This window comes from Gorilla gorilla, chromosome 12, assembly GCF_029281585.2.
Source record: "Gorilla gorilla gorilla isolate KB3781 chromosome 12, NHGRI_mGorGor1-v2.1_pri, whole genome shotgun sequence".
Classification (NCBI taxonomy): domain Eukaryota; kingdom Metazoa; phylum Chordata; class Mammalia; order Primates; family Hominidae; genus Gorilla; species Gorilla gorilla.
Genome location: NC_073236.2, coordinates 73,147,633 through 73,175,000, shown reverse-complemented (window position 1 = coordinate 73,175,000; position 27,368 = coordinate 73,147,633). Strand labels below are relative to the sequence as shown.

Here is a 27,368-nt window from a genome sequence, read left to right as displayed (position 1 = left end):
CAGTGACAATGAAAGGAAAATAGTGGCAAAATGTGAGTTTCCAGCATGATGTTTCTCATTTTATTTTCTTCTGTATGAATCAAAAGAATGCTTTACAAAACCATGTTCCCTTAATCACAGTGTTCTCTGGCTTTTATAGGATTGTCATAGCCAGAACCACACTATTGCTTTTTCATAATATTTTCTTTTTGTTTCTTTCTTTTGAATTTCTTACAGGGCTGCAAAGTATGCCAGGGGAGTATGTAGCCCGGGGTGGTCCAATGGGTGTGAGTATGGGACAGCCAAGTTATACCCAACCCCAGATGCCCCCCCATCCTGCTCAGCTGCGTCATGGGCCCCCCATGCATACGTACATTCCTGGACACCCTCACCACCCAACAGTGATGATGCATGGAGGACCGCCCCACCCTGGAATGCCAATGTCAGCATCAAGCCCCACAGTTCTTAATACAGGAGACCCAACAATGAGTGGACAAGTCATGGACATTCATGCTCAGTAGCTTAAGGGAATATGCATTGTCTGCAATGGTGACTGATTTCAAATCATGTTTTTTCTGCAATGACTGTGGAGTTCCATTCTTGGCATCTACTCTGGACCAAGGAGCATCCCTAATTCTTCATAGGGACCTTTAAAAAGCAGGAAATACCAACTGAAGTCAATTTGGGGGACATGCTAAATAACTATATAAGACATTAAGAGAACAAAGAGTGAAATATTGTAAATGCTATTATACTGTTATCCATATTACGTTGTTTCTTATAGATTTTTTAAAAAAAATGTGAAATTTTTCCACACTATGTGTGTTGTTTCCATAGCTCTTCACTTCCTCCAGAAGCCTCCTTACATTAAAAAGCCTTACAGTTATCCTGCAAGGGACAGGAAGGTCTGATTTGCAGGATTTTTTGAGCATTAAAATAACTATCAGGCAGAAGAATCTTTCTTCTCGCCTAGGATTTCAGCCATGCGCCCGCTCTCTTTCTCTCTTTCTCTTTTCCTCTCTCTCCCTCTTTCTAGCCTGGGGCTTGAATTTGCATGTCTAATTCATTTACTCACCATATTTGAATTGGCCTGAACAGATGTAAATCGGGAAGGATGGGAAAAACTGCAGTCATCAACAATGATTAATCAGCTGTTGCAGGCAGTGTCTTAAGGAGACTGGTAGGAGGAGGCATGGAAACCAAAAGGCCGTGTGTTTAGAAGCCTAATTGTCACATCAAGCATCATTGTCCCCATGCAACAACCACCACCTTATACATCACTTCCTGTTTTAAGCAGCTCTAAAACATAGACTGAAGATTTATTTTTAATATGTTGACTTTATTTCTGAGCAAAGCATCGGTCATGTGTGTATTTTTTCATAGTCCCACCTTGGAGCATTTATGTAGACATTGTAAATAAATTTTGTGCAAAAAGGACTGGAAAAATGAACTGTATTATTGCAATTTTTTTTTGTAAAAGTAGCAGTTTGGTATGAGTTGGCATGCATACAAGATTTACTAAGTGGGATAAGCTAATTATACTTTTTGTTGTGGATAAACAAATGCTTGTTGATAGCCTTTTTCTATCAAGAAACCAAGGAGCTAATTATTAATAACAATCATTGCACACTGAGTCTTAGCGTTTCTGATGGAAACAGTTTGGATTGTATAATAACGCCAAGCCCAGTTGTAGTCGTTTGAGTGCAGTAATGAAATCTGAATCTAAAATAAAAACAAGATTATTTTTGTCATGCTGACTCCACTGCTTGAAAAATTTGTTTACTGCCCCCCAGATTTTTAAAGATTAATACAGTAAATATAAAAATTAATTTTGGCTCCCTAAGCCATATATGTATTTGACAATTTTAACCACAAAGTAAGTTATTTAATAATAACCACTGATTTCTTTAAGCTGACTTAATGAACTCCTAATATCAGCAAATTTGAGGCCTAAAGGCACTAAACTAACTCTAGACTCAGAATTACATCCAACAGAATTACTCATCTAATATCAGTGAAATTATTCTTGCACATAAAGGCAAACCTAAGTACAAAGTTAAGTCTTTTACTAAAGGATGTTACCTAGGATGAGCAGTATATGTTTATTAGGAAATTAACTACACGAATTGAAGAGACCAGACTTCAAAATCTAATTTTTATAAATATGCTCTATGTTCTCATTGGATAAAACTGGTTATTAACCAATTTTCCAGAACAGCTGTACAAGATTTCTGCATGGCAGCCGGCTAAATGGTAGAAAATAATATGTTTAAGCTGGAATAGCTTATAATTTTATTTAAATAAAATTGCTGCTATAAAAAGTGCTTCCCAAAGCTAAGGAAAATATACAAATATTTTAATTAAGGCAAATTCGTTTTAAAAAATAAGCCTTTTAGTAGTGATTGCTTTGTAAACAAAGGATGGGTCGGAGGAGAGAGAGCCTTAAACTCAAGTCTGACATTCAGGCCCAAGTCACCCTATAAACCGGCCCTTAGCAATTCTATTTTCTATTCGAAAAGAGAAACCAGCTGTGGGTTGGCTTTACTAGGTGATGTGTGATTGACTGACTCACCTGCTGGAGCAGCAATGCATTCTCACCTTTTGCTGATGGGGCCTTGTTTCTAAACACGTGGATGCGCAGAGAGCAAGGCTCAGCCTACTGCAGCCATCTCTGGCAGCGCCTCTACCCCTCCCCAGCCCATAGATGGGATTGTTTAAATCTCCCTTGTTGACCTAGTGGCAATTCTTCCTCTACCTAAATAGTCGATGTGAGTGAAATCACTCTCTTTTGATAGGTGGTTGCTAGCAGTTAACAACCATTTATTTACTTTAAAAATTAATAATAAACTTTATAAACTAACTGTCTATTTGCTCCTTCTCCCCAGTACATGCCCGGGTGAGTCGGTTATTTTCAGCCTTTATTCCTGAGGAGGCTCAGGATGGGTGGGGGAGGGAAAGAAAGGGGAGGAGGTGTGGTGGGGAGAGGGAGAGAGGCGAGAGGGAGAGACACAGAGAGAAAGAGAGAGGCGCTAGGGGAGGGAGGTTTACAAGTGAAGAGTAGTTAGGGAATATGGTGACTCTGAAGAATCGAGATCAGCAGTGTCCAGGAATTAGAAAAAATAAACTGCTATTTCCGTGAGTTCCCCCTCTGTGAGCCATTTAGGTGAGAGCCTCGCTCTTCGCAGTTCCTTTCTTCCCCTGCCTCGATGCCCTCCCCTCTTAATGCTATTTTAGCTTTTCCTCTTGTAAATTTCAGAGCCAGCTCGAAGGTTATTGAGGACACTTATCCGAAAGAGGCAAATAATAGAGGTGCTGAGAGTGTTTTTGATGTTTCTTAAAAGGCAAAAACAAAACGCCCTCCTCTAAACAAGGGCACAAAATTGTACCTGGTTTTTATTTTTATTTGGTGGTGGGGGGGTGGAAAGGGGGCTGGCTCTGGCTGAATAAGACTACTTTTTAGTATGATTTAAATTTTTTTTCAAAAAATTAAAAATATTTTACCCTATCATATTTAATCAGCTGTAATTATAACACATTCAAAATGAATAATATGCCTTGACAGTATTTTTATTGTTATTGTTCATTGCATGATGTTCGACTGCTTTAGAAGCACAGGAAAGAGAAGTAAACGCGCTACAAATGGGGAATTACCCTCGTTTAGCATTAAAATTCATTTAGATAAAATTGCCACAAACATTTAAATGGGAAGATTAGTTCCCCCTCACGCCTTATTGCACTCGCTCAATGGTTCCGTTAAGAACATTTTACACGTTGGAAATTCCGTCTTCTCAGACGGCTTGCTGTTTCCTAGTTACCCACATTCAAAGCAAAGGCAGCAGCAAAGGCAGCCGCAGCAGCAGCAGCAGCAGGGAAAAAAAAAAAAGTTTTGGCAACTGGTCTGCAATTCATCCGCTGCTCACCCCAGTCTCCCCTCCGCCCGCTGCAGTCTGCCCCCACCCCTTCCCCTTCCCCACCCCTACCTCTTTCCCCTCATTATGTAATTCGCAGAGTCCCGTCCTCGAGGAAACACGTTGCCTAGTTGTGTAGTATTTATATACAATGTTAAAATACAAAGAAAGACCCTAAAGTCAGTCGAGTCGGTTCCTCTCTGGGTCTCCCTCTCCCTCTCCTGTTCTAAAATGAGGATTTAGCTTGAATGTGCTGAGTTTCTCACATCCCGTACCCTGAGGCCACAAGGCACGTTTTTTGGCTTTCATTTCTGCCAGGACTTTTCCAGGAAATTCACCACTGCTTTTCGCTTGTATTAGAAACGTGTGAAAGAATTCGTCTGAAAAGTCCATGCACCGTCTAGCTTTTCTCTCCCCCCTTTTTTTCTTCTCCTTCTCCTCCTCCTCCTTCTTCTCTCTGTCTCTCTCTCTCTCTCCGCCCCCCACTCTCGCACTCCCCCATCCTCCTCTCTTCCCCCTCCCTTCGCAGAGCCACAGGAAAAGAGGAAAGTCGGCTTCGACTGCCATCTTTTGGGGATTTCGAAAAACGACTCGGTAGGAAACGGAGGGAGGCGGAGGCGCGGGAGTGGGGGAAACCCCCTTATTATCCAGTGTCGGAACTGGCTCCCTTAATCTGATGCTTAAATATTTGATGTGGAAAAATTACCCATAAAATTAGTTACTAACAATTTCAAATTGAAATCACTTATCGAATTATAAACGCATTAAAGCTGTATGGATGGTATTAGGTAGTTCCTCGGGAGGCAGCGGGTGTCTCCTTGAAGTGAGCCAGGCGGGCGAGTTTCGCCCCGGGGAAAAGAGCCCCCAGCGGAGCCCGGGGGCAAGGCCGGGAGGGCGGCGCTGCAACCTGGGCGCAGGGTCCGGGTCAGGGGGATCGAGCGGGCGGCCGGGTCCTGGTGGAGGCTGCGGCTGTTTCGGCTCGCGGGGGCGGGGAGAAGGGGAGGGGAAGGAGCCTTGGTGGGAGGCTCCGACCCCGGAGCAGAGGCGCCTACCAGCAAACTTCGTAGTGAAGTCGAAGGATTCTGAAAAGGAAAAACGCAAGCCCTGCCCTCCCCCTCCCTCTCGCGTCTCCCACGCGGCGTGCAGACTTCGCGCTCGACTTTGCGATCGGGGTTAGTTGCTGTGTGCAGTGTCCCCCAAGTCTGCGGGAGGAGCGGGAGGGTATAGGCTCCAGTCCTGGGGTTGGGCCCGGCTCCGTGCCCCGAGAGGAAATCCAGCGGGCAACTGCGCAGAGCTCCAGCCAGGACGTGCTACCCCTGAGTCCCTCGATGCGCTGGGTCCCGGCCTAGGCCCCAGTGCGTGGGCGGGCAGGTCTTTGCCCCGAGACCACAGCTCTGGCCGCGGGGGATGGGGGGGGGCGCTGCACGGGCTCCTTGCCTTACCCTCCTGCCCTCACCCCCATCTGAGAGTCTATTCTAAGGGACTGTTGACTTTGTCTCTGGAGATGGGGCGACCAGGGGTCTGCGAAGGAGGTTGTGGAGAGGCACCTCCTGGGTGCAGGTCCGGGCGCTCTTTCCTCGGAACCTCACGGAGTGCTTTGTAGTAGCCCGGAGACTTCCTAATAGTCTTTGCCACATCGGGGGCCCCAGACTCCAGAGTCCCATAGTGGCCCTGGGAGCGCGACCCGGAGAGCCTGGGGGCTGGAGGGCACATGGAACGCGTGCACGACCCACTAGGAGGGCGTTTGGCGGAGAGTGCCGGAGTCTGGAGCCGCAGCCGGGAAGCCGTAGACAGCACCCCGACGCCTTAGGCAGAAGCTCCTCAGGATCACTTTAAAAGCTCTGCAAACTTTCCCCAGCCTTTCGGATACCCTCAGGCCCTTGGCCCACGGGAAGGCAGTAAAAACGTAACTTCATGCTGCAAAGCTCCCGGGTAGGCGCTTGGACGCCGATGGAGAGAGGCGTGGAACTGGGTAGTGGGGCGCCCTGCCTGGCTGGGCACTTTTCATTGTCTCATTCTCGTCTCCCATGCCATGCCTTATCCACTGGCTGCTAGCGGCGCGTTTCACTTAAGGTGGCCACGGTGCGGAGACTACAGGAGCCTGGGAATCCCAGGGTTTGGGGGAAAAAGTAGTGAGCGAGAAAGGGGGGGTCGGGGACCTGAGGAAGACAGCTGATGGCTGGGAGAGGGAGGGCTCCCTTTTCGGCCCGCTCTACCCGCCAAGGAGTCTGAAACATTCTCTCCCTAGGCGGAGCTGAAAGGAAAAACAAACAACGTATTGAGCAATCAGTTCGCCAACATTTGAGCTTTAAAGCGCCTTTGCTCTGAAAATAGTACCCTGGGGGTCTCAGTGGGGAGATGGGGGAAGCATTTTTAGGGCCTCGATTCTGGCTTGCCGCCCCCCACGGGTCACCCCTCCGCGCGCTGTCTCCTGACATCCCGGCGCTCTCAGCCCACTGAGGGGAAACCCGGGCGGTGAAGCCCTGGAGAAAAGGGATTTAGTTTTAAGCCAGTCTCCCATCGATCGGGTCGGTAATTTCTACCCCTGCCCACTCGCAGACACACTCACCTCTACCCTAAAGCATTAAGGTCATTACGCGAGCAATGATCTTAATCTCCAGGCGGAAAACGAGTCCCGGGACCTCGCCGATTGGGGAAGCAGTGAATAAAGTCACCTGCTTCAGGCACCCGCTTGGCCCGCTCCTCCCGGTGGGGGCCGTGTGTGGCAGGGAGCGCCGAGCGGGGGTCCCTAGCTCCACGCCGAGGCGGACCGGGCAGGGGTCAGAAACCCTGTGTCTGTTTTCTGCGGGGTGACGACCTCCTGTAAGGGTGGGATTGCTTTTGCTTGCTTTCCTTCTCCCCTCCCTCTGCCTTTCTTCCTAGGCCTCCCTCACATCTCAGTACTCTTTCTTCCTCCTCCCCTCCCCCAAAGTGGCAAGTTCCCCTTCTCCACCTAATGTCCAGAGGTTCTGCCCCTCTCCTAGTCCCCCGCTGCCTCAGGGCCGTCGCAGAAGTCTGGTAGCCCGACGCCTTTTTGCGCCCATCTACCTCGCCCACCTTTCTGGGCATGGGTGGGGTGGGGAATGTTCAGTGAGGCCCTTTTGAAGCCGCTTGCTGAGGGCACCCTGAGGCTTTAAAGAACCAGATTTCTCGATTTAGGGACGATCTCTGCGCCCATTGATAACTCCATCCCAAAGAAACCCAGCACAGCAGCAAACACCCCCAGCAGTCGCCTGCTCCTCAGCCCCCGCCTTGGCACAGAGCAGCGTCTGGCACTGCGGGGAGATGGAGGCGAGCCACGCGCACCCGTTCCCTTACTGGCCGACCCGCGAGGCGCCAGCTTGTTCTGGAGACTCAGTTTCCACTGGACAAAAGCAGGGGAAACACAACGCAAGGGCTGTGCAAATCCACGTTCCCGACGCCCCTCCACCCCATCCCAATCTGATTTTTGAGACGTGCATTTTCAGGTAGTCCTAAACTGTGAACAGCGAGCTTTGTGTGTTATCTAGTGGGGGTGGGGATGAAAGGGGAGGAGACTCCCACTGCCCGTTCCAGTCTTTAATGTTTGAAATAACGAAATGCCTTGTGTAGCAGCTGCTGCTTGAGCCAAAACTAACTCTTTGGAAGACGGAAAAGAGTGAAAGGCAAAGAAAGACTGTTCATTTTTTTTCTTTTGGTGCCGTTTGGGATGTCATCTGTTTCCTTGGCGACTGTGTTCAGCCCCCGGAGCCCCTGGGCTCCTGGATTGTTAGGGGGGAAAAGCATGCTATTTCTGCACCGTCATTTATCACTGTCACCGCATAATGATTCCCCTTGCAGCCCCTTATTGATGTTTGTAATTGCATTATCTCATAAAGGAGGATGATCAATGAAACCGAGCCGTGCATTCTGGGGTCAGAGGAAGCCAAAGTACTGTTTGTCCCCTTTAATACAACAAGTACTCATTATCTTTAGGTCTGCATTCAAAAAATGATCTGATCTAGGGCTGACCCTGTCGGACATCCCAACACTTTCTAAAACGCGGTTTGTGTAACCTTTTGCTTAAATGCTAAATCAAGTACCTGTCTTGCATTTCAACGAAACAAGATGCTAAAACTGAATGAAAAAAAAGCATTTCTTTTTTTTTTTCCCCTGGGAGGGGTGCGATCGTCTGAAGGTGCACGAGATTTTACACTGTAACTGCTTGGTAATATAATACAGAAAAGGCAATCCCAATCCACATGAGCCCTAATAAATAGAAAAAAAAATTGGGGATGAGGGGAAAAAGGCAGGTAGCTGGGAGCTTTTAACAAGGTCGGTACTAAAAGATCAGAATAAAACCACATCCAGTTTAATTAATAATAGCTATAAACTGAAATAATTCCCCATGATTCTGCCCTTGCTTCTCCCTTTTACAGAGTCATATCTCTTCAGTTTAGAGAAATGACTTTTGTGGCTGTTCGATTCTCACAACAACAATAACTAAATCAGTTGCACACTGTTATCTAAAACCATCTACAAACTCCAGCAAATAAAAAGAAGTTCATTTGTCTATTAAGGCAAGTATTTATTTGAGCAGAAATGTCCCAGTAACACTGAATAGAGTTCGTGTAATCCTATGGAAATCAAGTCATCTTGTTGCACTGAAGTAAATGAAAAAATACAAAGGAGAAAAGGTCCAAGTGTAATTTTAAACTAAATGCATTATTGGACTGTCACAGTGAAAACGTGATTGTTCGGCTGGGAAGGGGGGGGGGTGCAGCGAGTGGACATAAACTTAGCTCACATTTAACTTAAAGGTTTTAGAAAGGAAATATGTATTCCATATTTGGTGATCATTTGTGGAAAGAGGAGAAATTGAAACAATTCTAACCCATCATTTTAGTATACTAGGGGGAATCATTCCTTCAAAAGCAGCATTAAGCAAAAAGCTTATTTTAAACATTGCAAGTCTGTATTAGCAGAAAAAAAAGTTTCAAATTTTCTGAAAATGTATGTCCTCTCTATGTTAATAAGATGTTGACAGAGAGAAAGAGAGAGAGAGAGAGAAACTAAGTTCAGGTGTTTTATTTTTTAAGTTCTAGATATTTCTAAATTAACGATATAAATTAGTTTTACATAAAAAGATCTAAATGAAAAGTTTTCATTATAGTTGAGAAAATGAGTACTTAGAGTGTGCTCTGATAATTTGACACATTGACATAAAACCTTAAATTGAATAATAAAACAAACGGCTAAAATATTCCCCCTTGGAAAAATAACTTTAATAATAAAGCTAGAAAAGTTTTAACTGTGTTGAACCATCGCTTTTTTCTCTGGAAGGCAGATTATCCTAAAGAGTATTATTTTCCAGAAATTCTGTCAAGGCACTTTGAAATAATATATGTTTGTATTATTTAATATTCTGACACTTCCGTTCTTTGAAAATGCTCAGACTGGAATGGATACGCAGCCATGCATATATTTAATATAAATGGTATCTTGTCGTTAACATAAAATATTAAAGAGAAAATAAAACTTTGGGCTTTGTCAGTTAAGATAGAATTTTTTAGCATAATACTCTGATTTTCAAAACATAAAATTGAAACCCCTTGATTTTAACCAATCGACACAAGTCTTTCTCTTATTTGGTTGGGGATCTGCATCATATATTCTTTCTATTCTTAATATTTAGTGTTGTAGCCCACGGTTAAAATAATGAAAAATTAGTCTCGTTTCAAAATTATTTATTTATGGAACGAACATGATTAAAACATAAACACACAAACTGCAGCTGCAACAGAAAAAAACTTGATTTATGGTTATTAAATCTTTGATCGCCATGTTGTTTCTTTTTCTACCTTTCATTTGCATTTTAATCTATCGAATCTTTACAATTTTGCTGCCTCCTATTTCAATGATTGATTACAGATCTGAAATAAGAAAAACCAAGCCTAGCTTTTCTTTTCCTTTCTTCGCTTTCTTTTTTCTCTTTTTCTTTTTTCCCCCCTCCCTTTCCCCCTGGGTAGATTTCTGAAACTTTCTCTCAATGCTAATGTAGACAGGACAAATTAATTCTGCTCTTTTAAATGTCAAAGATATAAATAAAAAATGTTTTCTGTCCCAAACGTGAATATTTTCCCAGCTGCTTGTTTTCGAGTCGTAAAAGATCATCCCAGCAAAATGCAATTAACAGCGAAACACACACACATACACTCACACACTCGGCGGTGCGGAATTTTTTTAAAGGACGTGTTGTTCTGAGTTAAAGAAAGGTGAGAAGTTCACCGTCCCTTCACCATCAGTAGCCTCGCTGCGGCTCTCCTCTCTCTCTCTCTCCCTCTCTCTCTCTCTCTCACACACACACACACACACACACACACACTTGGAGGTTTGGTCCCTAGTTCTATCTGTGATCTAAGTCACACAAACAAAAACAAGCTTGGTGGCAGGTTGTTGCTGTTGAGTGTTGTTGAGTTGATTTCTTGAGATAAGCGGTGTAAAGACAAAAGGGGGAGCGATGCAGGTCTGTTTGTTTTCTTTCCCCGCCGCCCCACTGTCCCTTTTCTCGTCTCCCCGCGCACCTCCCCAGACGCCCTGCCGGGGTGGCTCCGCGGATGAGGCGGTCATTTGCTGTCCGCTTTGCGGGGACGGGTCACTTTCCGCGCTGGCGTGAAAGCAAATGTGGAGCTGCTTTTGGAAGGCGCCGGCCGGACGTCCGCTAGGCTCCTTCTCCCCGCGGGGCTGAGGGCCCCTGGGGCTCTGCAAGGCTCTGGCCCCGAACAGATTGCGCCTCCCGCCTGGCTGCCAGCAGGAACTGGGGTGGGAGCCGCGTAACTAACAGTTGCGCGCAGGAGGCGAGCCCCAGGTGTGAGCGCAGAGGCTCTCTCCCCAGCCCGCGGGTCTGGGAACCTTTCAGGACGCCCCCCTCCCCAACTCCTACCCGTGCGTTTGCTCCCTAGGCCGAGCCCCCCTCGTGAGGTTTTAATGACCGCGGACGCAGGGGAGCCCGCACTTGAGCGAGGACCGACTTCTCAGGCGGGTCCACGCTGCTCGCGCTTGCGTCTGCGGGTAGCGCGCTGTGCCCGGGTCAGGGGGCGAGCTGCGAGAAGTAGGAGGGGTCAAGACCCCCAGAAATCCCTCCATGGGCACACACACAATCAAGAATAGGGATGAGGGTCTTGAGAGGTAGAACTACCCTAGGCAGGGCTTCTCCAACTCGGCCTTTGGACCCCGCGCGCGCCCAAGGGCGTGCCCACCGCGGAAGCACAGATCATCTTCCCGGGACTGGGTCTCCTCCTGGACCCTGCGTTGCTCCCTTTTTCCTAGCGGCCCGGTAGCTGGCTGCCGCATGTAGGGCGATCTTCATTAACTTGGACGCCCAACGTGATTGAAATAGAGAGGAGGAAAAAACACATTTGATCTGGGCCGACCCTTTGTCTTGAAGCAGATTAGGCAGCCTAGAAATAGGAGGAAAAACAGAAAGTCTAGGCGGGAAAACTTATTGTGTTCACAACATATAAAAATGATCCGAGCGGTCTGGTACCTCAAGGGGTGAAGATAGATCCTTGTAGACGAGTGTGAAGACATGACTGGGAAGATTTAAAGTGAAAGAAACGGCAGATTATTAAGAAAGTAATAGTAAGGTGTTCCATACACTACAGTTTTATTGTTGGGTAGTAACTACCCGATTTATTTATTGCCGGGGCTATATAATAGAGATAATGACCACAAACTCAAGATAAATTCTTATGCGCCCAGCCGGTCAATTCTTTTTTATTTAAGAGAGTGAGCCTGAAGGGTGAGCCTCATCCCCTCCCCTCCTCGAAGATCCGTCTTGCTTTCTACCATATTATAAGCATGACATGCAAATAAATAAGTGCTGCTGGGTCTGTGTGGGTAGGCCGGCAGGATTTATTTCAGGTGAGGGAGGAACATACACGGAATATGAATTTCCGCAGGAGCGGCGCCGTGATTCCTTCCCTCTCCCTCTCGGCCGCCCTCTCCTCAGGGTCTCCCTCCTTTTCTGTGGGAGCAGAGAGCATCCCCTGTTAAAAACATTAACGTGTCATGTCTCAGCTCCCTATTCCTTGACATATAGGTCTGGGGAGGGATGGGGGCACTGCAAAATGCAAAACGCATGCCCAAAGTAGGTTGACTTGCTGGGACTGCTCAAAGCGATTCTGGTGGACAAAGAGAAGGGTGAGTTGTATTATGACTTCCAGTAGGGGAGCAGTATAGGAAGTATGTTAATATCATTTTGAAATATGCACAATGGTCCAAAAGTTTACTGTCCCGGATCTGGCATGGGTCCTCCCCAGCCGGATGGACCCCAAGGGGAGCCCTCCTGGCACCTTGGGACATGCCCGCCTCTCTTGGCCCTAGGTTTCTCTCTCTGGGAGCCAGGTAAACACCCCCCTGGCCAGGTGATGGAGTTAAAGATGACCTTGCTCGTTGACCGCCAAGGTCGGAAGAGAGCTGGCGGCCTCAGGTGTAGGTTCCACCTGACGCCCTGGCTGCAATCATAGTCACCGGCTGGCCTTTAAGGGGGCGGCCTCCCAGAACTGCTCTCCCCACCTGCACTCTGCGACCACTCAGGCAGATCCGGAACCTGCCAAGACGAAGTCAGTCAGCATCCTCTTCCGATCTTCTTTTTTTCTTCCTCAGTTTTTGGATAATATTCAGACATACAGTGTTTCAGTCTCACAATAACCACTTACATGCAGAACTTCCTTTGATCTGTTTGGCCAGAGTCGGGGGGAAACACCTGACAGTGAACTGCGATGAAAAAGAGGGGTTCAGGGGAGATGGGAGAGCCAGACGCGTGGGGGCGAGGGAGAAAGAGGTGCGTGTGGGGAGATGGAGACCTAGAGACAGCAAGAAGTAGCAGATGGGGGAGGAAGGTAAGGCGAGAAAGTGAAGAGCAGCTGCGAGCGGGAAGAGAAGAGGCTGCTCTTGTAATTTGGTGGTTTGTGTGAAGGATGGTATTATGAGGCTGAAAGAGAGGACAGTCCTCGTCAATCTTTTACAATATTGGTGTCATTCAAGCACAACTTTATCTTTGAACCAGATTATCTGTTCCAATGATTTCCATAAGAACATAAATTATAACCTTCAGAGCCTTCAATATTTCTTTCGGTACTTTATTAAGTGTTGTTGCAGAGGCCATTTATGAAGTGAGTGATTCAACTTTTAATCTTTTGAACATTAAAGTGTATTCCTCCGAGTTTCCTTTTCAAAATAATCTAAAATAACAAAAAGAAACTAAGCTCATTACATGAAAAAGTGACAAGCGTTTTTGCTCGCAGCCTGGCAAGTTGCCTTATTCACTTCAAAGGATGATGAACTAATTGTTTCCAGAGTTTATAAGTAATTAAGCTATTATTTGGGGAATTTATGTAACAGTTTTATTCACATTAGAACTTTCTATTTAAAATAGCCTGAGACAAATCTTCAAAAATGCCAAGATTTTAATAATTGAAAAGCCTTCTCATTATTGTTAATAGTGAAAACTATTTTTATTTTAAAAAGCACTGGAAAATGTAAACAAATATAGTTTTCTCCAGAGTATATGATAAGTGGAGATCATTATGGATAATTAACGCTGAAAGGAAAATGAACATGTAATGGCTTCCAAAAATTAAAACATTTGTAACTATCAAGTTAAGTTCTAAAAAGTTAATTTTTAAATCAGCTGGATTTATCTAAATATGCCTGGCTAGGAAAAAGATGTATATATATATATATATATCTTTATTATATAATATATATATCTTTATATATATATATTTACTGTCCTTTTAGAAATCTATAAAGAAAGTTTAAAACCTTAAATAATTTTAGCATTTTTAAACCAACTTTTGGTGCCTAGGCAATAAGAGTTAATGCCCAGAGATGCTAAGTGCTGTAGTTTCTCCAATTTTGCAACAAAGAAATATATTTATTCACCCCTAGATTAAAATAAAGAAAATATTCTAAAAATCTTTTGAAATATATAATTCAAACACCACTTCCATAATATTTCAATGCATGTTTGTTAGTTTTAAATAATTACGTTTTCCATAAATGAAACAAAATTCATTAAAGGAAAAAGTAGGACTTTAAAAGGAGTGATGAATTATTTTGTAAAATTCAGCAAAATATACAACACTTTAGTTTAATAGGCATTTGTATACATAACAATATACCATTTTAATATAATTTTCCCATCAAGGTGGTATTAGCTCTGTGTGTTAGAAAATGCCTGTTTCATTGTCACATGAAGAATTTCAAAAATAATAAAATTTTCATATTAGGAGGAAATATCTTTGAAGAATAACAAACACAAATGTGAAAATCCAAGTAAATGCCTATAAAATCTTATATGAGGTAAAATATATTTTCTGGAAGTTATCTGGAAAAAATTAAAGCATGTGGTAGTTCAATATTAATTCCCCTCACCACAAAAAAATTGGAAGTTGTCTATAGCAATTATTACAAGAGGTAGAATATATGTATTAAATAGAAAAAAAATTTAGGACATATCCACTTGTTTCAAGTAAAATTCCTCTAAAACAAAAGTCTGGAATTTGATGGAAATTGTATATAAAATGCTTTGTATAATTCATGGTCAGTGTTGTTTTGTGGACTCTATAAACTGTGGCAATTTAGATCTGTCATGGTATCACAATGTCTGATTCAATATTTGCTGTAATATGTTCTCTTTATTAGTACAGACTAGCATTGCATTATTAAAAACAAAAACTAAAGCACCCTGGTTAGTAGTAATGCAATCCCAATGGTCTAACACCCTGCGATAATTGACCTTCTGGACACCAGGCACTGGGATTCACTTTCAGACACTTAGCTGTTTAAACTAACTTCATTACAGGAAGACAATGGTGACTCTGTTGCAACTGACACCTGCACTATTTCACACAACGCATGGGCCATACCTTGCCAAGTCAGCCACCACCATGATTCACACCAGAGCAGGAAGTCAGCTCGAGACAAATTTTATAATATGAATATACTGTTACGATTAAGGAGAAATGAATTCGTTTTGCATAGCCCTCTACAATCTTAAGGAGACAATTAGAAGCCTGTTTTCTGATTTCCTTGTGTTACAATATTGCCATATGCAAAGATGTTTCCATTACTTTAAGCTGAAGTTTAAAAGTTAAGGACTTTATGGTACACAGCATTCAAGGTGTCCATAGTAATACAGCATATAGATAGAAAAATACTGTTGTGGGAGGCTGAGGCAGGAGAATGGCATGAACCCGGGAGACGGAGCTTGCAGTGAGCCGAGATGGCGCCACTGCACTCCAGCCTGGGCGACAGAGCAAGACTCCGTCTCAAAAAAAGAAAAAGAAAAATACAGTTGTATCACACCTATGTCCTAGTTGAAAAGAGTCCATTAGTGGAAAGGTTTGGGGGGCGGAGGTGGTTAGCTCACTGACCAGACTTGCAGGCACTCTGATTAGTTATCCTAAATGAATTGCTAGAACATATGCAATTCATTCTCCATGGATCTTTCTCCTAATCTCTAAATAATAATAATACATTTCTTTTTTATAAATCATTTTGTGTTGCAGAATATGGTAAAGCATTGTTTTAAATTATATTGACTAAAATAAAATATCAGAGGGTTCTAGATTTTTTCTGAACTCATAGAGAGTTCTAGATGGGAGTTCTAGATTTTTTTCTGACTCATAAGGGAATATTACTCTGTCCTCAAAGTTCTAAGCGTCTCAGAATTCTGAGACACTTTCCTTTGCTCTTCTCTGGCCACCAGAAGGAAAGTGACAGTGCCTTATTGTTCCAAAGTATTTGCTGAAGGTAATTAATACCTTTATTGATTAAGTTGCTTCACTGAAATAAAAGGTGACTTTTCCACCAATGACTAGATTGTGATCTAACAGACTGAAAAATAACATGCCATATTCCAAAGAGAGAAGCCCAGCTTCTAAGGCACAACTCCATCCCTCCCCAGCTTGTAAAAATCCACAGATTTACTAGTTTTTATTTAAATTTTGTGTTATGCTAGGCTGGATCTTGTCTTAAATCCTTGAACATTTCTAGCATACTCCATCAAATGCTTTGTAAGACTGAAAAAATTCTCTGTATGTGGGCTTTAGAATCTTAAGCAGTCAGCAGGACACTGTAGATACTGAAATTAACAGGACATTGTCTGTGTCCTCAAGAGCTCATCTTAGGGTAGAGCTGATAAACACCCCACAATCCAAATCCATAGCAGTATACACAGGTGCTGTGCGAATACATAAGTTAAGCCAAGAAAATGGAAGAAGGGAGCCCCCAAAAGTCTTTGTCGTGGGCTAAGGTGAGGGGGAGTAGAGATCAGGGTATGTTTTTAAATCAGAGTTTAAACAAGTAAACAGAAACCACTCTGAGTGTATACAAGGGAAGGAATCGAATGCAGGAAATTGGTTACAGAGGGTATAGGAGAGGCTGCAAAGCCCACCAGCTGACAGCAAGGCAACCCTGAGGCAAGAAATAGCAGGAAACTCTAACCACTCCTAGACTGGAGGGACAGAGGGCGCAGGTGAGTCACCAGACTCCAGGGGTTGGGACTACTTGGTAGAAGATGTAACCCGGGAAGGCACGTCCAGTGGGAGCTGGAGCTATGGAAAGAATAAGGGAGGGATACATATTCTGGAGTCCTGCGAATTATAGCAGAGCAAGGAAGGGCAAAGAATAGCTTTGAAAGGAGACAGTTCCAGGAGTGGCATTTCTTATTATATTTTTTCAAATGAAAATCTTTCATATTCATTTCTGAAGATACTCATTTGAGAATGCTGGAGAAGGAAGAGAAGAATGTTCCAGGCAAGGGCACTGAATTGGAAAAGACAGTGACTTATTTAGAAAGTCACAAGTTTGCCAGTGCAGCCCGAGTAAGGAGGCAGATGTGGGACATTTTAGGACATGAGTTGAAGATTCTAACAGCCAAAGACATGAAATGACCAGTGGCTTCCATAACAGCTTTACTTGCTCTCAATCATTAAGCCCCAGAGGCCGGGATAATAGAGACTACAGGGGTTAACACTGCAAAACGCTGCAAAAATAGAGACATGGGTCTCCATACAGGTGCAATGCTGCCCACCAACAAATGGCATTTCTATGAAGAAATACAGTCATCATCCTGGGCTGCCTTCAGTTAACTTACATTGTTATCTGATTCAACCACAAAGCCAGTGGGACATCGATTCTGTCATTTTAATGAACAAATTAGATATTGCTCACTAACCCAAAGGAAACATCCTTGTGGTCAGTTTGGTGTTCAGAGGGCTAGATAAAAGGTTTTGTCTACTCCCAGGTAATAGGAATAGCTCAGTCCATGACCTCACAGGTGTCAGTCTCATGAATAATAGTTTGAAGTAGAGCCAGGGAGCTAAGAAACCAGTGAAAACACTATTGTGATGATGGTGGGGATGGGAGGTAAGGGTGATGATTACCAGAAGATATTAGGTGATAGAAGCACAGAGGAGGGGGATGAGATATTGAGAACCATGGCATGGTTTCTGGTTTGGAAAATTCTGCAGATTGTGGTTCCATTTGCTGGAAAGATAACCTTAGAAGAAGGAACACATTAGAAAGGAGGATGTTAAACTTGTTTTAGGTATTTTGAGATTAAGATACTTTTGATTTATCAAGATAGAGATGCTCATTAGGACAATGAAAATATGGGTCTGCGTTTTAGTGGAGGGAGTCTGGGCTGGAGATAAAAATTTGGGAGGAGTCATTGGAGTAGATGAGATCATTCACAATCTCTTTCAAGTGGTTTATGGTGAAAGAAAAGAAAGGAACAGGCCGTCAGCAATAAAGGGGAACAAGGATATATAATTTTGAAGATGGGAAAGACTTGAACATATTTGTATAATGAAGGGAAGGAAGAGGATATGCTGATATTGCAAGAAAGAGTGTTAAATAGTGGAGAAATCCATCATCCAGGTGGGGAATGGAGGAACGGAGCTATTCCTCAGCAGGGGAAGAGCCTGGCCTTCAAGGTCGAAGGCAGGTAATGGGTAGAGTTGTATGTCCAGGTCGGGGGTAGTGGAGGAAGAATTTGGTAGCAGTTCATACTTAAAAACTTTCGCCTTTTTTTTTTGAGATATGGGTAGAGATGTCATTTGATGAGTGAGGAAGTAGGAGGGTGACCAGGTTGTAGCACTTAAAGGCCTGTCCCCCAGGAACCCTTTCAGTCCTGGACAAGCTGAGAAATTTGGTCACCCCAAAGAGTAAAGGAAAGGGAAAGGCTTGAGATAAATGTGAAACATTAACAGTCATCACAGGAAGTGGGAGAGGGAGCTGACCAGAAATGCGAAGCTTACTGGCTGGTATCGAGAACTTACATGGATTTGGAGATTAAGGGGCAAGGTTTTGTGCATGGCTGTGTGGTTTTCTTCAGCAACATCTAAGCATACTGAGTTATCATTCCAGGAAAGAGTGTGTTCATGCATCCAGGTGTGTGTTTGAAGTACTTTTTAGAACCCAAAAGTATGCAGTATCAGAGTTCTCATTCTGGGAACAGGAAAATAGAGTGAAATTAGCAGCAAGGTTGCCAGAACCCTGTTAGGTAGAAGATCATTCTGTCAACGATGTACCTCACTCTTGCTTCATGTTTGCAGTCGACAAATGGCAGTTTTCACAATCCACAGTATCTTGAGGTACCCCTGCCATGTGGGCATGTATTCATAATACCTCTTCTCTCTGGAAGGGTAATTTAGACACTGCAGTCATTAAGCAGTGTCTTGAGGTAAAAAGCACCCACATGCCTGTGGGTGAACATTATCTGTTACCCCAGCTCATCCACAAGGCGTGTCATGAGAATATTTTGCTTGTGTCATTGACTAAGTTATGTACCTTTATACTGGTAGGAATTTCACCTGTTGTTGGTTATATGAACAAAGAAAAATGTAAATATGTGATTGTCTGGCTGGTCATAGGGCAAATGGGGCAATGAGCTCCCATAAGTAGATTCAAGTAAATATCTGGAGTTTTGACTTTTCTTTTTGCAGCACATGCAATTGGATAGCTCCCAAATAGATGAAGGGGTGTTTTCTCTGGTTTGTGCCCTATATCTAGGACAAACCAGTACCTCTAAGTTTCCAATACAGGACAGACAATAAGCCACAAAGGGGACCAAACTACATGATGAAAATCTGAAACTAAGCTTGGGTTGAGGAAGATACTCAACTCTTGTCTGAAATCTGATGCAGCTTGGCTCAAAACTTTCCAGGAATTGGCTGAGGCTTTAGACAATAGACTGAATGGTGTTCCTCAAAATTCATGTGTTGAAGTCCTATCCCAGTACCTCAGAATATGACTGTGTTTGGAGACAGGGTCTTTAAAGAAGTAACTGAGGTTAAATGAGGTACTATGTGTGGGCCCTAACCCAATCTAACCGGTGTCTTTATAGGAGAGGAAGTTTAGACATAAAAAGAGGCACTAGGGATGCTGGAGCACAGAGGAAGGACCCTGTAAGGACACAGTGAGAAAACAGCCATCTGCAAGCCAGGAAGCAAGGCCCCAGAAGAAAGCAAACCCACCCATACCTTGCATATTAGTCCATTTTCACACTGCTGATAAAGACTTACCCAAGACTGGGTAATTTATAAAGAAAATGAGGTTTAATGGACTCAGAGTTCCACGTGGCTGGGGAGGCCTTACAATCATGGCTGAAGGTGAAAGGCACATCTTGCATGGTGGAAGACAAGAGATAAATGAGAGCCAAGCAAAAGGGGAAACCCCTTATAAAATCATCAGATCTCATGAGACTTATTCACTACCATGAGAACAGTATGGGGGAAACCGTCCCCATGATTCAATTATCTCCCACCAGGTCCCTTCTACAACACATGCGAATTATGGGAGCTACAATTCAAGATGAGATTTGGGTGGGGACACAGCAAAACCATATCACCTTGATTTCAGACTTCAAGCCTCCAGAATGCAAGAACATAAATTTTTGTTAAGTCACCAGGTCTGTGGTATTTTGCTATGGCAACCCTCGTGAAGCAATACAGGGAGGTTTAGAGTTTGACTTCCCAACAACTTCAGAAATTGTGGATGCATCAATTATTTTTTAACGTGAAAATGAATCTAGGAGATATCTACTGAGAAACTCTGTTTTTACCTCAACTTTTTTTATCAAATATTTACCAAACATTTTTGTAGCACTTACCAGGAGAGGTGCCTTCATTATTCTTTTCAGCTCTTAAACCTTTCTTACTCTTCTTCACCTCGTCCTGCATGTCTATAAGCACGAACTCTATCGAAGTCATTTTAAAAATACACTATTTTTCAAATGACGATGCTGCGTTTTTTTTCTTTTTCTTTCTTTCTTTTTTTTTTTTGAGACGGAATCTTGCTCTGTTGCCAGGCTGGAGTACAGTGGCGCCATCTCGGCTCACTGCAAGCTCCGCTTCCCAGGTTCGAGTGATTCTCCTGCCTCAGCCTCTGGAGCAACTGGGACTACAGGCGCACACCAGCACACCTAGCTAATTTTTGTATTTTTAGTAGATATGGGGTTTCACTATGTTGGCCAGGATGGTCTCAATCTCTTGACCTCGTGATCCACCTGCCTTGGCCTCCCAAAGTGCTAGGATTACAGGTATGAGCCACTACACCCAGCCGACAGTACTGCATTTTTAACGAAGTTTAGTTATGGAGTCTGTAGGCAGGATTTTCATTATGTTTATTAGGAATTAAGCCTGTATGTGAGCATAAAGCTATAGTCAATAATTTTACCCCCTTTATGACTGTGAAATTTGGGCCAGTCACCCTACCTGGCTAATTCTCTGCAGTATTTAAGGTATCTACCTCAAGTTGATTCTAAGGTTAGGCACTTTTAATTAAAAATGCATTTCTAAAATACTTTAGAACATTTAGAAATGTCAGCATGACGATGTTGACAGGGGAATCTCCATGGCATTAAGTTGTGTGTTTCTGTGTTGAGAGCAGATTCTACTAAAAGTATCGCGGAAGCGCAAAAACATCTGACATTGTCTGGTGAGCCTATTTGTAGCTGTTGGCTTAGAATAATCTATACTGACCTGTAAGGTCCGCTTTAGTAACAATAACAGGTAATGTACTGAACCTGCTATAAGCAAAAGGATGTTCATTAAATGTTTGCCTTTGGTGAATTTTCCTGGTCATTGTTCTTGGAAATAATACGGAGGACTGGAAATTGGGAAATTTTATAAACTAATCCTAGTGTTCCCAGGCTGGGCGCGGCAGCTCAAGCCTGTAAACCCAGCACTTTGGGAGGCCGAGGCAGGCGGATCACGAGGTCAGGAGATCGAGACCATCCTGGCTAACATGGCGAAACCCCGTCTCTACTAAAAATACAAAAAAATTAGCCAGGCGTGGTGGTGGGCACCTGTAGTCCCAGCTGCTGGGGAGGCTGAGGCAGGAGAATGGTGTGAACCCGGGAGGCGGAGCTTGCAGTGAGCCGAGATCATGCCACTGTACTCCAGCCTGGGCGACAGAGCTAGACTCCATCTCGAAAAAAAAATAAAAAAATAAAAAAATAAATCCTAGTGTTCCTATTTACTTATTGTGTGGTTTTGGTAAAGTCAATCATAGTGAACATCAGTTTGTTCACCTGTAAAATGGGGAAGATTCTATCTTTGAATGCTACTTTAAAGGTGTTATGAGGAGAATATTAAATGACCAACGTGTATGTGGTGCTTTTAAAACATGCTATCCAAATTTAAATATTATATTGTTATTGTAATTGCCATTAAATGGTTTAATTTAGCAACACTTTGAAATGGCTTTCTCCAATTCTAATTGAAGTAGCAACTTGGGATCCTTTCAGTGATGAAAATCATAGCAAACACAATCTCTTATTGATCAGGTTTCCCAGAAAGACCCCTGGTTCCACCATATTTCAGGGAGTATCTACTGGAGCTTGGTCAACATCAACTTTTGTTTTTAGTCTTACATTAGACAATGCTGTTTTTCTACAAATGTCCCCAATATTACCTTTTTAAAACTCAGCTGAAGATGTAAATGTTATCTCAGATGAAAAACTTTCAGAACCTAATGTCAAGTTGCATGCGGGAATGTGTCATCTCAAAGTGTTGTGAGAAAGGCTCTTTCCCCTAGGGTCTCTGATTCTATCCATGCTGTACAACACCAGTCTCCAACCCCTGGGCCACGGACCCTTACTTGTCTGTGGCTGTTAGGAACCAGGGCACCCAGCAGGAGGTGAGCCACGGGCGAGTGAGTGAACCAGTAAAGCTTCATCTGTATTTACAGTCCCTCCCCATCGCTTGCATTACTGCCTAAGCTCTGCCTCCTGTCAGATCAACTGTGGCATTAGATTCTCACAGAAGCATGAACCCTATTGTGAACTGTGCATGAGAGAGATCTAGGCTGTGCACTCCTTATGAGAATCTAATGCCTGATGATCTGTTACTGTCTCCCATCATCCCCAGATAGGACATCTAGTTGCAGGAAAACAAGCGCAGGGCTCCCACTAATTCTACATTATGGTAGGTTGTATAATTATTTCATTATATATTACAATGTAATAATACTAATAGAAATGAAGTGCACAATAAATGTAATGTACTTGAATTATCCGAAAATTATCCCTCCACATCATGCGAGTCCATGGGAAAATTGTCTTATATGAAACTGGTTCCTGGTGCCAAAAAGATTGGAGACTGCTGCCGTACTACATTTATTTGAATAGATTAATGAATATAAGCCTTATCATTATGTTTTTTTTTTTTTTTTGAGACAGAGTCTCTTGCTCATGTCACCCAGGCTGGAGTGCAATAGCACAATTACGACTCACTGCAACCTCTGACTCCTGGGTTCAAGCGATTCTCCTGTCTCAGCTTCCCAAGTAGCTGGGATTATAGGAGCAAGCCACCACACCAGCAAATTTTTTTTGGTATTTTTAGTAGAGATGGGGTTTTACCATGTTGGCCAGGCTGGTCTTGAACTCCTGACCTCAGGCGATCTGCCCACCTCGGCCTCCCAAAGTGCTGGGATTACAGGCATGAGCCACCACGTCCAGCCTATGTATTAACAAAGTGCATTAAGCATGTTGCTGTCACTTCCTGTGTTGAGACATAGGTAAATGTTCATTAAATATGAAATAATTCCCATAAAATGCTGCTTTTGAACCCAAATTATAATTTGGGCAATGATCCAAACCATCTGGAGTCTTTGTCATGGATCTCAGGAGTGTGGGCAAACTAGAGTACATGTGTATGTGTGTGGAAGTGTGGGTTAGGGGGAGTTGTCATTGCTGGGATTGGAGGCTTGGCATAGATTTAGAGGAGTTTAACATTTGAAAACCCCTCTATTATGGAAAGTTTTCAAATGTACACAAAAGTCAAGAGACTGGTATAACAGACTTCCATGTATTCATCACTCTACTTCAAGAATTACGATGATCAACATTTTGCATTTGCATTTTGGTCCTTTTTTTTTTTTATTTTTGAGATGGAGTCTCACTCTGTCACTCAGGCTGGAGGGCAGTGGCGCGATCCTGGCTCACTGAAAACTCTGCCTCCCAGGATCAAGCAATTCTCCTCCTGCCTCAGTCTCTTGAGTTGCTGGGATCACAGGTGCGCAGCACCACCCTGGGCTAAGTTTTGTGTTTTTAGTAGAGATGGGATTTCACCATGTTGGCCAGGCTGGTCTTGAACTCCTGACCTCAAGTGATCCACCTGCCTCGGGCCCCCAAAGTGCTAGGATTGCAGGTGTGAGCCACTGTGCCAGGCCTGACATTTTGGTACTTTTGTTTCATCTATTCCCTCCCTTCTCTAAGTCTCTCTGTCACACACACTCTCTCTCTCGCTCTCTCTCTTCCTCCACTTGCTCTAATATTTTAAATCAATCAAACACTAGATATCAGTTTATCTCACTTTTAAATATTTCAGAATGCATATTTAACTAGTAGTGACTTTGTTTTGTTTTAATTTAAAAAATAACTTTTTCATTTTTATGTAATTTTAAACTTATAGAGAAATTGCAAGAATAGTACAAGAAACTCCTGTAATCCTTTAATTCTTTACTCAGATATCACTAATTGTATACATCTTAATTTTCCTTTATCACTCTGTTTTTCATATAATTGATATACTTTGTTTTCTGAATCATTTGAAGGTAATTTGGTGACAATATATATATTCTTTTTTTTTTTTTTTTTGAGATGGAGTCTCACTCTATCACCCGGGCTGGAGTGCTGTGGTGTGATCTTGGCTCGCTGCAACCTCTGCCTCCCAGGTTCAAGCGATTCTCCTGCCTCAGCCTCCTAAGTAGCTGGGATTACAGCTGCGTACCAACACGCCCAGCTATTATTTTATTTTATTTTATTTTTTGTATTTTTAGTAGAGATGGGGTTTCACCGTGTTGGCCGGGCTGATCTCGAACTCCTGACCTCATGATCTGCCCACCTTGTCCTCCCAAAGTGCTGGGATTATAGGCTTGAGCCACCGCACCCAGCCTAACATTATATTCTTTTACTACTAAATCAGTGTTTATGTTCTATGAACAAAGAAATGTTGTTATATAACCACAGGATAACTATGAAAATCAGGAAACTTAATATCAATACAATACTGTTATCTAATCCCCAGCCCATATTTAAGTGTTATCAATTGCCACAATAATATCCTTTATATCATTTTTACCCCTAATCCAGACTCTACTCCAGGATTGTACATTACTTCTTGTCACGTCTCTTTAGTTTCCTTTAATCTGGAACAAGCTGTTCCTCAGCCTTTTTTGGTTTTTGTTGACCTTGACATTTTTGAAGAGTACAGACCAGTTGTTCTGTGGAATGTCCCTTAGTTGGGGTTTGTTTGATGTTTCCTTTTGATTGGATTTAGGTTATGCTTTGTTGGCAGGAGCACTGCAGAAGGGATGTTGTGCCTTCAGTACACAGTATCAGCTGGCATATAATGTCCGTTTGTCTCAGCAATGGTGACATTTACCTTAATTATTTTGATCACAAGTTACTGTCTGCCAAATAAGAGTTATTTTGAGATTATTGTAGAAATATTCTGTTCTGCATCAAACGTTGGTCCATTAGTGTTAACACCCATTGATGATTCTCTAACTCCATTATTTTAATATATTTATCAGTTGGCACTCTATTGTAAGCAAGCATTTTGCCTTTTTCCAACTTTATTTATTCATGCACTTTTTTCTATTAAAATGGGCTAATGGATTCTTTTATTTAATGGGTTATGATTTATTACTATATTATTTATTTTTTGATGCTTTTTTTCTCTTTTTAGATTTGGTCAATGGAAACCACTCCAAGTTACCTCCTGTGTCTTTTTGACGTCCTAAAAGAGGCTTAACTTTGTACCTTCCATGTTGAAATGGAGACTGAGCTCAGCTCTCCTATTCACATGCTGAGTTTCCAGTTACAATAGACTTTCTATCCAAATCCTTCCTTTTTTTTTTTTTTAAAGTACATCCTTGGAGTGAGTCAGTGTGGTTAGTTGAGTAGCAGGAAAAGATTTAACTGTTCTCATGTAGGGGAAAGCCCAGTTGATAGTCTCTTTTGGCCCCTCATGGCCGCTATCACGAAAAACGTTCCCCACTAAAAAGTCAAGCAACAGGCTTCCTAATTTCTGTCTTCTGTCTGAAACAGGCTTTTTGAGCCAGTTAATTGAACATAAATTACAATTGACCTTGGAGGGATTAACTTGCATTTTGGGGTCATCTCAGCTGCATAGCTATTTGGGTGCTTTCCGACTGCTTGTGCTTTTATATACTTTTCAGCTAAGTTAGAGATGAAAATGTACCACTCAGTGACATTACAGGAATTGTTGACCTTCTCTGGTCAGTTTGAGGTCAAGGAATTAATGCAGAGAATTACCAGAAGATCTATAAATAGACGTTTCTTACGTGAGAGGTATCATTAAAAAATGATGTTCATTTTACTTAACTGTTTCAGATCCATGCGTAGTATGTGAATAGCAGTCATATAAAGGGAACTCTAGTTTTGGGGAACAATAAAATAAGATTTAAATTAAACATTTAAAAAACTACACTAGCAGTAGGTTTCCTAAAATTCCATTGTGACTGAGCCATTTTAATGTTAAAAATAGGATGATAAACCCATATTCAAAAGAAGAATTATTGTTCATGTCAAAGGCTAAAAACATTCTTTTGAGGTCAAGTCAGTCCTGAAAGTAATCAGTGTGGCCCATGTCTTATGTTTTGCTCTGCCTCTTCGGTATATCAAGAGGTTGAATTAGAAATTGGTATGCCAGCCTCTCCTTGATGAATGAGTGGGAAGAGCATGACCTTCAGAAACACAGACCTGGGACCAAATAACACTACTGACATTGATTAGTTCTCCATCTTTGGCAAGTTCTTTTATCATTCTAAGTGTCTGTTTTCTGTCTATGAAGAAAATGTCTCAGTCTGTGCCACTATAACAAAAATACCCAAGACTGGGCAATTAATAAGAATAGGAATTTATTCCATACCATTCTGGAGGCTGGGAAGTCCAAGATCAAGGCGCCAGTAGAGTCTGTGTTTGTGACAACTGCTGTCTGCTTCCAAGATGGTACCTTGTTGCTGCATCCTCATATGGCAGAAGAGGCAGTCTGTGTGTCCTCACATGGCAGAAAAGCAGAAGGACAAAAAAGGGCCTACCTAGTTACCCCAGTCCTTCTAAAAGGTCATTAATTTCATTCATAAGGGCTCTCTTCTCATGACTTAATCACTTCCAAGACCTCACATTTTAATGCTGTTGCTTTGGGGGATTAAATTTTAAGATGAGGCTGGGCGCGGTGGCTCATGCCTGCCTGTAATCCCAGCACTTTGGGAGGCCAAGGCGGGTGGATCGCCTGAGGTCAGGAGTTTGAGACCAGCCTGGCCAACATGGTGAAACCCTGTCTCTATTAAAAACACAAAAATTAGCCAGATGTGCTGGCAGGTGCCTGTAATCCCAGCTACTCGGGAGGCTGAGGTAGGAGAATTGCTTGAATCGGGAGGCGGAGGTTGCAGTGAGCCGAGAATGCGCCATTGCACTCCAGCCTGCGTGACAAGAGTGAGACTTCATCTCAAAAAACCCCAGAAAAACAAAAAAACAAAATTTAAGATGGATTTTAGAGGAGACACAAACGGCAAGCCATAGCAAATGCTTAACAATGTGCAGGGTTAGTGCAAGGAATAAAAGCTATATAAAACTTTTATACAAAGTATAATGCCAACACAGAGGCATAGAGGAGGCTCTCCATGAGTGTGATTTCCCTTTTTTTCCCACCCTTTCTTCTAATAGCATAACAATCACCACCATTTATTAATTGCTTAAAACATGCCAGAATCTGATTTGAGTGCTTTACATGCATGATTTGTGAGAGAGGAACTATTATCTTCAATTTGCAGATGAGAAAACCAAGATTTAGACATGTTAAGGACCCTTGACCAAATGTTGGTGCTGGGGTTTTACATTTGATGCCAGAGTCCAAGCTCTTAATCATCATGCTGTCCTGCCTCTCATAACTATGTCTCTTTTAAACCATACACTTTCTC

The 27,368-nt window shown here is 42.8% G+C and overlaps 1 protein-coding gene across 5 annotated transcripts in view; it reads left to right on the top strand.

Moving 5' to 3' along the window:
- MEIS1 (Meis homeobox 1) overlaps window positions 1-27,368 on the top strand; it is a 202,085-nt gene that overhangs the window by 135,910 nt on the left and 38,807 nt on the right. For 3 of the 5 annotated variants that reach the window (XM_004029332.5, XM_063695846.1, XM_055378887.2), the window contains one exon: window positions 217-1,730. The exons of 1 other annotated variant lie outside the window; for it this stretch is intronic. In XM_004029332.5, the coding sequence (XP_004029381.1) occupies window positions 217-500 (284 nt within the window). In that variant the 3' untranslated portion in view covers window positions 501-1,730. Of the gene's footprint in view, window positions 1-216; window positions 1,731-27,368 lie in introns of those variants that run through there. One more of the 5 variants, XM_063695847.1, reaches the window with a different exon arrangement.